Source organism: Argiope bruennichi, chromosome 1 (assembly GCF_947563725.1).
Source record: "Argiope bruennichi chromosome 1, qqArgBrue1.1, whole genome shotgun sequence".
Classification (NCBI taxonomy): Eukaryota; Metazoa; Arthropoda; class Arachnida; order Araneae; family Araneidae; genus Argiope; species Argiope bruennichi.
This window is the reverse complement of record NC_079151.1, coordinates 118,698,571-118,711,468: the sequence shown is the minus strand read 5'-3', so window position 1 is coordinate 118,711,468 and position 12,898 is coordinate 118,698,571. Positions and strand designations below refer to the sequence as shown.

At 28.6% G+C, this 12,898-nt stretch overlaps 1 protein-coding gene across 1 annotated transcript in view; it reads right to left on the bottom strand.

Annotated features, from left to right (window-relative positions):
• Window positions 1–11,914, bottom strand: part of LOC129964590 (DIS3-like exonuclease 1) — a 35,408-nt gene extending 23,494 nt beyond the window's left edge. Inside the window, exons 1-5 of the mRNA XM_056079113.1 lie at window positions 10,683–11,914; window positions 5,528–5,664; window positions 4,857–5,008; window positions 2,157–2,238; window positions 869–1,010 (exon numbers count right to left, since the gene is read on the bottom strand). Coding sequence (XP_055935088.1) covers window positions 869–1,010; window positions 2,157–2,238; window positions 4,857–5,008; window positions 5,528–5,664; window positions 10,683–10,812 — 643 coding nt within the window. The 5' untranslated portion in view covers window positions 10,813–11,914. The remainder of the gene's footprint in view (window positions 1–868; window positions 1,011–2,156; window positions 2,239–4,856; window positions 5,009–5,527; window positions 5,665–10,682) is intronic.
• Window positions 11,915–12,898: the final 984 nt, after the last annotated feature.

Genomic DNA, 12,898 nt, shown 5'->3' with positions numbered 1-12,898 from the left:
AATAAAATAAAAATCTAATAAACAAGAAGAGCCTTACTTAAATATGAGAGCTAAATAATAATAAAATTACATCAAAAATAGTTTAGAAAAGTGAAAGGAGAATAAATTAATAAAATAAATAAGTAAAAGAGCTAATTTCTGAACTGTCTTTTAATTAAATGAGATAAACTAATTCTACAATGTCAGAAGAGAATAGAAGTGCCATTTTTACTTACAAAAGCATAATTTTGAACACATATTTCAGGCATGCAAAACAATTTGAAGTGTATTTTGATTTTTTTGAGTTTTACAGAGATATCAAATATTTTTGAAGCCAAATTATGATTATGGAATAGAAATAATAAACTATTTCTATTTAATAATTTCATAAAATTATTAAAATTTTTAAAAAGTTGAAATAATGTTACAAATAACTAAATAGATTTCAAAAATATTTTCTGGGATACTGTAGTTCTAATGAACACAATCCCAGGTAGCACTAACAGGCACTTTTTGAATGAAAAGTCTTTTGACACTTAAATAATTATTAATTGATACACAGCTGTATCACTTTAAAAGAATTTGAATAAACTAAACTGTTTATTTGAGTTTGAATAAAACCGAATCAATTCATTGCTCAATTTCCTTGTATTCTATAACTAAATGTGACCTCATTTTGAAATAAAATAATTAGAGGAATTGTAAGAAAACATATTAAATATATATTCAATAATAAAACAAATATTTTGATGTAATTTATTTATAATCAAACATTAAATAATTAAAGGAACATCTAATCCAAATCAAGAACAATATTACTATTTAAATAAGAAATAAAAGATTAAATTATAAACAAGACAAATTTTAGTTAGGGGAAAAAAAGCAGCACCTTTTACTGTTCCAGTAGAAAGTGCTAGATGCAAGGATTCAAAAAGAGGCAGAATTGATTCAACATCTTTCCACATATTTTCCAAATATTCTCTCATAGAATATACTTTAATAGATTCATGTTGCACCAGAGGTTTATAAGCCTACAAAAATTGTATTAAGTAATACACATGTTACAATGCTTAAGAAGCATTACATATAGCAAAAAAGTACTGATTAGGAAAATTTTTCAAGATTCTACATAAATTTTATTTATTACAAGCGATTCTAAAACACTTCAAATAGTTGAACATGAATTTTCACATAAAAATAAATAGTTTTTTATTAAATGATCACAAATAAGTTATTCTTAATAAATCAATAAATTCTTAAATTTTAATATTTCAGGTGAGGGAAAAAAATGACAGAAAAGTCATTTTCACCTATTGCAATTTAGAGCATGCTGAAAGGTTTTTAAAAATAGATTTCAATTTAAAATATTGTAAGAAAACTAGATTCTTCTTAGAATCAATACAATTTCTATTGTCACAATCCACTTGCAAACAGCTATTTAGAGGAAATGATGGATTGTAACAAGTAAAATTTACTTTTGTTGAAATAGAAAGATAACAATATACCAAAATAATGGAAAGAAAAAGTCAAAATAAATTCTCCTAAACACCTAAAAATATTTAGGCAATGTGAATATATAGATATATTAGTTTTAAAAACCTAACTGATAAGGTTATTTTATGAGAGATACCATATCAATTTTTAAATAGAATGTTATTTTGGTAAAAATTACAATTTAGAGTAATAAAGGAATTTTTTAAAAATGCATAGCAAGAGTGACAAAACATCTGTATAGAAAAAAAAAAATCATAGAACAAAAATTTATAAACAAATCAATACTTTATTTTAAAAACTAAAATAAATTAAAATGAGATCATAGAAATTAATCAAGTTAAGAATTGGAACTCTTAAATTTTAAGATAATCATAAAAACTTCATTCAGAAATTTGAATTGTTACTTTATTCTTTACCTTCATGATTAAAAATTTTTTTCTCTTAAAATTCACTTAAAAAATAAATTATTAAATGATTAGTACATCTCTTTGATAGACAACTCTTGCAAACAATAAATATTATAAAATATCAACAATATAGTATTAGGAATTAAAAATGTTTAGATTAGTTTATAAAATGAAATTTAAAAGAAAAATTCACCAAAAAACTTTTGATTAAACAATAAACAAACGAGTCATAAAAGAAAAAAACCTTTTATATTTTTACTAAAATTAGTTCAATACCTCAACATTTTCTGATATCAAAATAATGGGAATAGTCCCTTTTAAATGTTCAGCATAGAAGTTTGCTGCTTGTGCACAACATCTAAAATATAAAGAGGATTATCATGTAATATAAAATATTGAAGTTAATCTTGATTATTTTTTAACATTATATCTTTTTGAAAATACATGCATGCATATAAGCATTTTAAAATAAAATAAAAATCCTCTTTAACCCAAACTGTTCTTAAAACTAAATCTTTTCAAATACAAAACATAGCAGTAAATATTATTTTTATGATAAGAAAGCATACAAAATACAAATGTTTATAGAATATCAGTAGAAATATAAAATTGTTATCCTATACTAACATTGTTATATTTATTTGAAATTTTAAATGAACAAAATTTTTTAAACATATAAAAAGTATAATCATTGAAGCATGGAAGCCTGTTTATCATTAAACTTTTAACTGACTTTATAGTTAGTTATTATCTTTATAAATAAATGCCCTTTTTTTCTTTCCTCTCAAAAGTAGTATAAATGGAGTAAATACTTTTTTTGCAAACAATAGTAGTTTTTCCACTTTAATTATTTTAATCAATATCCACTGAAGAGTTTTTCATATATATTCTTAGGAAAGACTATGAATCCATATTAACTCTCCAAATGGCATGATCAGCTTTCTTCACTATTTGAGCCCTTTATTTTGAAAGTGGGGCAAGTCCATTTAGTTATAATGAAACTCTTACGTTTTTTAATAAGCACTATTGGATTATAAACTTACATTATCTGGTACTACAAAATACAAAAAATATATCTGTTAATACTTACCAATATTTTTAAATTCATTGAAATGCAAACCTTTAAATATCTCTCAATAACAAAAAGTGGACTTGCCCCATTTTCAAAATAAACAGCTCTTTTATGCTTATCTCTGAAGTTTTAACTCGTAGCTATTGCCGGATTTTCTAAAAATTCCATATTAAATTGTCTTTGAATAAAAAAATCTTCATTAATGCAAGAAAACATACAGATTACCCATTTAAAAGCCAACAATATATGGCTCAATGTTCTTAGATTGAAATAATAAACTATTTGGAAGGTTTTAGAACTACTTTGTAAGAAGTTCTGAAAGAGTTGTACATGCTTAGTTTTTGGAACCTCCTTCAAGTTTAAAGTAATTTTAATTAAATGTATAATTCAAACAAGACCTGCACAAAAAGTAAAAGCTGTACAAAAGTAAAAAGGGAGGAGAAACCCATAGACCATACAAAACTTCACTACCTATTTGTAAATACTTAAATTAATTGCTTTTCTCACATTTGAATCTATAATATATTCTTTAATGTTTTAATATGTAAAACCTTTGTGATAATTGTAGTAGGAAAAATGTTAAAATATTGTTTAAAAAAGTTGTTGCTATATATAGATAAAACTCATTATTGTAACCAAGTTTAAATATTTATGATTTGATCGTAAAAGCTCATTTTGGGGTGTTTAAAAAAATTTTTTTTTTATTTGTGTGTGTGCCTGAGTTGGCTCTAACATGATAAAAAACAAACTTTTTCAGTGATGGGGATAATTATTTCTTATGAAATTTATGTGTACAACCAGAATAATAAACTACATCAAAAAAATTTTTTTTCTAAGGATTTTGACAATGCTTTTAATATCCTATCATATAAGTAGTTTTAACTAGAAGAGAAATAAAGATCTGGCGGAAATTAAAAAGAACCATCATTATACCTCTTTCCTTCATTGAGTATATTATGCCCATATTTGGTGAATTTCCATAATTTAGATTTCTTTGAATCTTAAACAAGTCTTTTTTGGAATTGCAATTATCAGTTTCAGCGAACATGAAGACTCATAAACACAAGCGAGAATGGAGAAATTCTGCATGCGGCCTCCAACTGCAGATGTGCATCAAATTTTAGATGAAAAAATCTAAGAGTGAGTCTGACTGTCTGGTTATGTTCATGTGAATATAGCAATTTGAAGTTGCAAAGAACTAGATGGACTTAATTTGGCCTGTGGTTTTCTGTCTAGGATTTTAAATATACCTCTAATACCATTCTATTTGAGTGCAAGTCAACATAATAATTCAAAAAATATGTGCTAGATGGATGATTTTTAGCATGAGATTTTTATGATACAATATAAAAACCTTGATTCAAATCCAAAAAGGGCAAAGTTGTCAAGACAAATGAGCATGAACTCAGATAGAATAATTTAATGCTTCACTAGAACAATGACAATCACTACAAATACTTAATGAACAAAGTAACAGAGCAGCAATGAGGAGTTCATCTTTCTCTAATTAATACCTTACAATTTTTCAAAAAAGAATTCTGAAAGCCAACATCCATAATTTCTAGTCATATATACATAATTAGTTTTAACAATTGAATTCTTTGGAATCATATTATGTATGCATATATAAATAAAAATAAGTTTAGGCCTTGTAACAAGATAGCCAGCAATCAAGCTCTAAGCTCAAATTTATTTTTAACACATTTAAAATTTAAAAAAATTTTTGGTTGACTTTAGTACAAAATCAGTATATTAAATTTTTAGGCACTTTTGAATTAAAGAAGGGCCTGGATTACAGCCCAATAATACAGTAGGAAATTTTACAAAATAGTAGCAAATGAATCAATATTTATAATTTGATCATGCATGCAAATATATCATTCCAATTCTCGAAAAGAACATACTTATTAAACCATTCTTCAAGGGATTCTGATATTTTTCTTGGAACATATGACTTTTGACAATTTTCATTAAGAAAAATAATACTGCCACGGCGGATATCTTTACAGATATTTAGAAGACGATTGAAAGTACGAACACCAGAACTTTGAACAGTCTACAATGAAAAATATATTAGTATAAGATAAGAATTATTCTAAAATACATTTATAATGCTTATAAACTATTTTATTGAATTTTATTGAAACATTTATGAATAAATTTTCGACACATATAAATAAAGAGTTTCAATAAAGAAATTAAAAGGAACCTTGAGTTGTTGATACCACAATTATATTGAACAAATATCAACACTAAATAGTAATTTCTTATTGTACATTCTGAAATCTTATATTAATTATATTGTTATTCTTTGTTTAAATTGCATTAACTTACAATAAAAAAGAAATAAATACCATTTACTACATTATTACAGTAATTCATAAATAAAATAATAGCAGAGTATTTTTAAGAAACCCAATTAATTTTATAAAAAGAAGCTATTAATGATTCTTATCAAATTAACTTTATAATGAAAAGACCTAATTTTCTCCATTCCCCAATTTTGTCATCACACTTACTATTATGATTTAAAATAACCTAGTGTACATAAAATTAAATAACGAAATTCATTTACCTTTGAAGCAATGGTTTGCAAAATGATAAGGCCCTTCAATTCTTGGAATTCCAGCAACTCTAAATAATTCTGAACAATGTCATAGCAAGGAATGGCATAATGTGTGGCATTTTCAGCAAGCTGGATATTTTTTGAACCTATAAAGAAAAATCATACTGACATTAGTAGCATTGACATATAAAAAAATAGAGAGAGTTAAATGCAGGGTCATTCAAAACAACTATAATGATTAAAAATTGATATAACTTTCTTGTAAAAAATAATAGGAAGAACAAATCGCAACAGATTACAGGATAATGGCACTAGGTGATTTTCCTTGATAGGCAACATCCCTTCATAAACTATTTCACATCAAAATTATGAAAGATGTTTGTTCATTACATGCATATTTTGCTTCTGGTTATCTATTTCTGAAATTACTTCTTTTGTCTATATTATTTTTGAATAGTGAATTCTATGCACACAATTGTGTATAAATGGAAAATATATAGAGAGAATGTTTCACTTGGTAATGAAATGATTATCACATCAGTATTACCTGTATGACCAAAAAAAGTTACTCAAGGCCAGCACTATGTATACAAATAAACTTTTTCTGTATTATGTATTTGTTGTTTTCAGGAAAGTTATAGCCATTTGTAATTGGCATACTTGTTTTCAATAACCATGTACATTAACCAGATTAATATTGAAGTAACATAATTTTACTTAGAAATCAGAAAAGGATAATAACAGTTACATTCCAAAGAGATCAAAGTAAAAAGAAACAGAGATAATCTTTTAACAGCACTGGGAGTTTGTAGGGGTGTCTATAATATATATACAATGTCATATGCACACATCCTTAAAAGAGTAAATAAAATACAGCCAAACCTTGCTTAGTAAGTATATCACATAACAAATAATTTCCATAAGGAGGAAAAAAAATGTTAAAAAAAATGACTATTTTAAAAAGAAATGTTTTGCAGAATGATTGTAGGGAGACATCCTATGCAGGATTGGTCTGTATTTCATGTATCAGCATATTATGAAAGCTTGTTTGAAGAAAATTCTTATTTTTGGATGGAAACAGTTTTGGCAGGATAGGCACACAATTATGAGGAATTTGAGTAAGTATCGTTAAAGCCTTGACTGATGAGATTGTATCTTTGGCTAAGATTATAGTTACTGAGGCAGAAAAAACAATAGCATTGATGAGCTGATGGTAAATCATAGGCATAATTAATGAAGAGCTTATGGAGCTGCTTTGTGTGCCACGACAAAAAGTTGTGGATTAGATTTGGTCAAGATAAGAAGAAATAATAACCTCAACATTGTAGTGAAGGAGTTATTGCAACATAATAAATGGGAAATTATTGTATTGTACATTGAAAATCATCACCCTCATAGGGCAGTAGTAAACCAGTATACAAGCTATAAATTCATTAAACAATAATGTCATTTTTGCAAATTTTGAAATGTAGCCAAAAAAAAAGTTTTTAGCTAGCTTTTTTGAAAAATAATAATAATAATAATGCATTATAAATAATAAATTACACTTTTATAAATTTGTGAACTTTGTTCTTGGAATGGAATGTATTCTCTTCTTCATAGAATTTTTTTTGAAAGAAATTACTTTGCTTAAGGAGTATGATTCAGAAACAAATTATGTCACTTAAGCGAAGTTTCACTGTAACTTTCTCTCTCTTTATATATAATGTATTTCTTCTGTATAACTATGGTTAATCACATTATACAAGGGGTCACTTAGAATGTGCCCATAGAATGGGAGGGAGGTGTCTGTAAGGGCCATTACGAAGATGTATCAAGAAGATCAGAAAACACTGAGAAGTATATCGTGCAAGAATTTGCTAGCAGCTAAGGGTTTAAAGAGCCATTTTTTTTCACATTAATGGTATATTAAATATTTGTGAGATTGGTTTAAGAAAAGTATTACTCCCAAATGGCAAATTAAATAAAAATAATTTGATAGTTATTTTAATAAACAAATTAACAAATCAAGACACTTTATTAAAGTTTGCAATAAGAAATTTGAATATTGGCAAATTTGTTCCAGTGAAAAGTTTGGAAACAGTATTAAGTATTGGCATTTTATTATTTCAAATCAAACAATAATAATTATTTAAAAGTCAACTTAAAACCATAAAATATGATCAACTGTTTATCAATATTTTTTCTCGGTTTCTGAAGTTATTTAAAGGTAACAGCTATCAGTTCAATAAAAGATTTGAAATAACTTTCTACGGGCATTTAAAAATTGATAAATTTAGTGCAAAATATTTTCACATGGCTTAGGAAAGGATTATGTCACTTGATTAATAGAAAGGTTAAAAATGGAACATTAGGGGTTACAAGAAAAAATAGCGAAATTTATTGTGACCAACATTTAGTTCATATCTTAAATTAAATAGGATGCAATATCATTCAAAAATTAAGTGAAAGATTTCATCCAATTTCTTTTATAATACACATATGCACAAACCTACATATATATATAAACATAATATAATAAAAAATTTTGCCAAATAAAACATAATTTTGGCAGTTATGTTGCTGAAAGGTAGAGGCTTATGAAATTTAACTTCGATTTATTTCCCCACGGAAGTCATAATTTATACAAGGAAAAAGAATGACCAGACGTCTCTATTCACATCGCAGCACAACAGCAAATTTTCCCTTCAGTGATTTTACTATGAGATCCTGATAGGGTTTTCTTCGATACATACTAACTTAGGAAAGGAAATCTTAGGTATCTTTGAATAAAAGGTGTAAGTGATAGGGATTTTATATAAAGTGTGTGAAATTGCAATAGCCATCAATTTTTCATGAGCATGAGTTAAAAATAATTAAATAAAAAGTAGGATTTGTATTAGGAAATAAGAGAACATTTTAGAATAAAATAACATGGAATAATTTAAGATAAAAGTTAGGAAATTAATCAAGATTCAAGTTAGATTAAAAATATCATAACACACACACATATTTAATAAAGAGTAATATGTTCAGCAGTAGAAAAACATATGTTCATAAGCAGCTAAAAATTTTTGTACAATAAAATAACATAAAAAAGGAATTAAAATAATGTTTTTTAAAAAGCAAGAATCTCGGATAAATCTAATTAGTTTACATTTTCAGATAAATTATTATTATATCAACCACTTTGTTGATACAAAATTATAGTAAATGTTTAAGAAGTTTGTAATGAACTAGTATCTCAAATAAAAGGATGAATAATTATAAAAACTAATGAAGCAAATAATCACATGAAGTAAGAAAAAATTGGTACAATTCGGTTTTAATGATGAATGAAAAGCGTCAAGAAAATTTTTTCCCAAGTTATAAAAATATTTTTGCGGATTTCTCCTCACCGCCGGGTTTGTTTAGAGAGTGGTTGTGACATGGTGTGAAAACAAAATCAGCAAACCTCAGTAGAAACACAACGATGTTTATTTACACGAAGAGACAAATACAAGACGACGAATACACAGAAGACAAATATTTACAGCAGAGATGAACACAGCACAGCACACAATAGCCCACAAGTAGTAATCGTCCATAGCACATGAAACGGCTAAACAGAATCCAGCAGGAGAGGGGATCCTTGGAGCTTCACTCTACGGTCTCTCCAACAGCTGAATTTCTCACTTTAGTTGCTGACTCACTACTTCCCACAACTGGCTATTACACAACAGATACAATGCTGCTTCCACAGTAGACAACAGGATGGAGCAGATTGCGTGGAGCAGTTCAGCACTTGCTCCACGCAATGCTGGCACTCCGCTGTTTCTTCGCTATCCTCTGAAAGACTCGTTACTTGTCGATGACTCCGATTACAATTCAATTCATGACGGTGACTCTCGACGACACTCGACGCACAGACAGCTTGAGAGTGCCGGTCTTTTATAGTTCCAGCAGGCGGGGTTAGAATCTTCAAGACCAATCAGACGTATCTTGGTTCCTAATGGACAGATCAACTAAATTCTCGAAGTTTCAAGTATTATCCATTTTGTCGCCAAATTCGTTGCCAAGCTCTGGGATCACTGTCTCGGCATCTGACAACATCCAATATAGATGACTGTAAAAGGGTCTTTCCTATGATGACACTATTTGTACTAGGAAGCAAAATTACAGGTTTGTAACAATATACTCAAGTGAATTATCATTTATAATGCAAAATTTTGAAATTGCAAATCGGATGCTACATAGTTTGAAGATTCAAATCGCTAAATCAGTGAAATTTTTTCTTGGTGCTTTTTGGTAACCATTACAACTGACAAGCATAAAAAAAATATTTTTTTATTATTATTAATAACATTACATCATAAGACATGAAGCTTATTAAACAGAATTAGAATTTATAGGTTTAAAAACCAAAATTTTAAAAAAATAGGATATAAAAAAAAATGCCTTTACCCTCTAAAAATTACAAGCATTAAATATTAACCACATGTCATTGATGAATTTATCATTAACCGCATGCCACTTGTAGACAGATTCCCATTTTAGTTCTGAAAGAAATTATTAGCATGCAATTTTTGATAATTAATTGCTGGAATATGGATAACACTTAAGAACAAAATATTTCAAATATCAAATTTTTTTTGGTATGTATTTGTAAGTTACATTTGGAACTTAAATTTTTTTTCCTCATTAATTTATCAAGCTAGGAACGTGAGAATGTAATAATAGTTATATTTTGCAAAATTCTACTAAAAAGATTCTTAATACTCACTTAATTCCTAAACTATTATTTCTGTTAGGAAAACATTCCATGATTCTTTCTATGCATAAAAATTCTTTGCAAATTCAATGATACATATAAACAGGATAATAAAAGAAGTCATTGATATTTCAAATATTAAACATCGTGATGAATTTGAGAATTGTTTTCTAAATTAAAATTGAAAAATATCCTTTCTCTGAGATATACTCTATGCAGTTTTTTTTTATTCCAAAATTCAAATATGTGACCCCACTTTGCTTTGCACCCCATAATTTAAATGTAATAAATTAAAAAAAAAACTGGAATGTAAATCTTTTTTAAAAATTTTTCTTTATTCTATTTTTTATATACAGAAAATTTTTGTTGTGAACTTTTATACCTAAAATCCATAAGAATTCTTTGAATGGCTTTAAATTGGGTAAAACAACTTACCTATATTATTTGATGGGCAATTTTTACAAAGAGGACTGTAGCATGGAATATCATCCCTTAGATAATGTTCTCTAACGATTGTTCCGGTCTTGCCTTTCAACTTAACAAGTTTTATTGTTTGGGTTAACATATTTAAAATTCTTGTACAATTAAATAATAGAAATAAAAATTAATGATCTATTTTTGTTCACAACTGCAAAACAAATAATTTTTATAAATAAAATGATGTTTGTAAATTAATAAACACAAATCAGAAACTAAGAGAAGAATTTTAACTTAACATATAAATGAAAAATAATAATTAAACGGGAATTTTTGAAAAAAAAAATCAGTTCAAGTAACTGCCACGATACAGCTCACATCAAATTAATAACTATAACTGCCAATGTATAACTATCAAAAGCTACATTTTTGTGCTTTTCGAACTTTTTTCGAAAAAAAGTTAGCAATAACCTAATTCAAAGGAAGGAAGGAATGAGGTTTGTTTTCCGGCGTATGCTCCTGAACGGATTCTTAGCTTGTGCCGGGTTCACAAAAATCAAAACTCGAATATCACAAAAATTTTTTAAAATCTGTCAGAAGCCACAAAGAAAGCCAACATAGCCTTCACTTTATCACGACCCTGTACGGAGAAATCACAAATCCAGTCAAAAGAGAGTGGAACACAACCCAACTTAGCACGGAGAGAATTTCTCGCTGACTCGTATCTACTGCAAGAAAGAACAAAATGTTCACAAGTTTCTGGAATCTGGCAATGGGCACAATTTGGTGATTCAATGAGCCTACATTTATGAAGAACTGCATTTACTGGAAGAGTCCTAGATATTAATCGTAATATTAAAACCTCATTACGTCTAGATAACTTAAGTTTTTTAAGATTGAAAGAAACAAGCCATTTGTATTTTTCATAGTATTTAGAATTTTCCCATTCTAAATCTTGTTTATGTCGTACGATTTTAGTATAAATTGAACAAGCGTCTTCGGGCGAGATCCAGTCACAAATATTTGAAGAAGTTAACGCTTGCTTAGCTAAATCATCAGCCCGTTCATTTTCTGCAATTCCCACGTGGGCAGGAGTGTATATCAGTTCTAACGAGGAACATGTCTTTAAGGCATCAAATATAACGCGGGCCACAAAAAGGGCACTTTTGGGAGAATGGAAATTTAGGCATCTCAGGGCTGTCAAATTAGATAAACTGTCAGTCAATAAAATATAGTCTTTATGTTCTTTGACAAAGTTCATTACAGCCAGAGCTATGGCAAAACCCTCCCCTGAAAACACCGAGTTAATGTTGTGAACCGTTCCCTTAATGACTTCCTTCGAGGAGCAGTTTATAGCCGCCACCGCAGTAGAATTTTCATTCTTGGATGCGTCTGTGGCCAGTATAATTTGATTTGGGGATAGCTGTGATTTGAACTCGGCGAACAAACGTTTAATTGTAGTCGAATCCAAGCTCTTTTGTTGGAAGCCGAAGTCATGGGTTTTAATGGTAAAATGTTCACAATCATCCCAACTAACCGGGACCATAATCGGGATTATTTGGTCCAGGGACAGGTTTTTTTGATGGCAATATTCTTCTAAAGTGCCTGCGCAGGGAAGTCTTTGGAAAATGCGGTTAGAGATTACAGACTTCACCTCGGAAATTGATCTCGAAACTTCAGTGTATTCGCGGGCTGAGAACTGATTAACAAAGAATAACACGTTTTTCTTTTCAAACCTAAGTCTCATATTTATTTCATTTGATATTTTAAATAAAATTGGGATAGGTGTCCACCGTGGGAGTCCAAGAGCAAAACGAAGGATGTTGTTTTGAATCGTTTGTAAAGCTGCAAAACCAGCTTTATTCATCATGCCAACCGTATGTGCTCCAAATTCCATGGATTGTGTAATGCACGCATTGCAAATGTTTATCAAATTAGATGCGTTTGCACCCCATCTGGGAGCAGCCAAACTTTTGATCACATTTAACTTTTTAAAGGCTTTAGTTCTGATCTGGTCGATATGTGAACGGAAAGACAAGGTTGAAGCAAACTGAATGCCTAGATAGCGAACGTTATTAGACCAAGGGATACTACAGCCGTGAAAAAGGACTCCAAACCCCACTGGCGATTTACGAGATGAGAGGTTTATAATATTACTTTTCTGGGGAGCAATATCCATATGCCATTCGTCGCACCAGCTTTCCAGTTTAGTAACACAGAACCGCATCTTATTT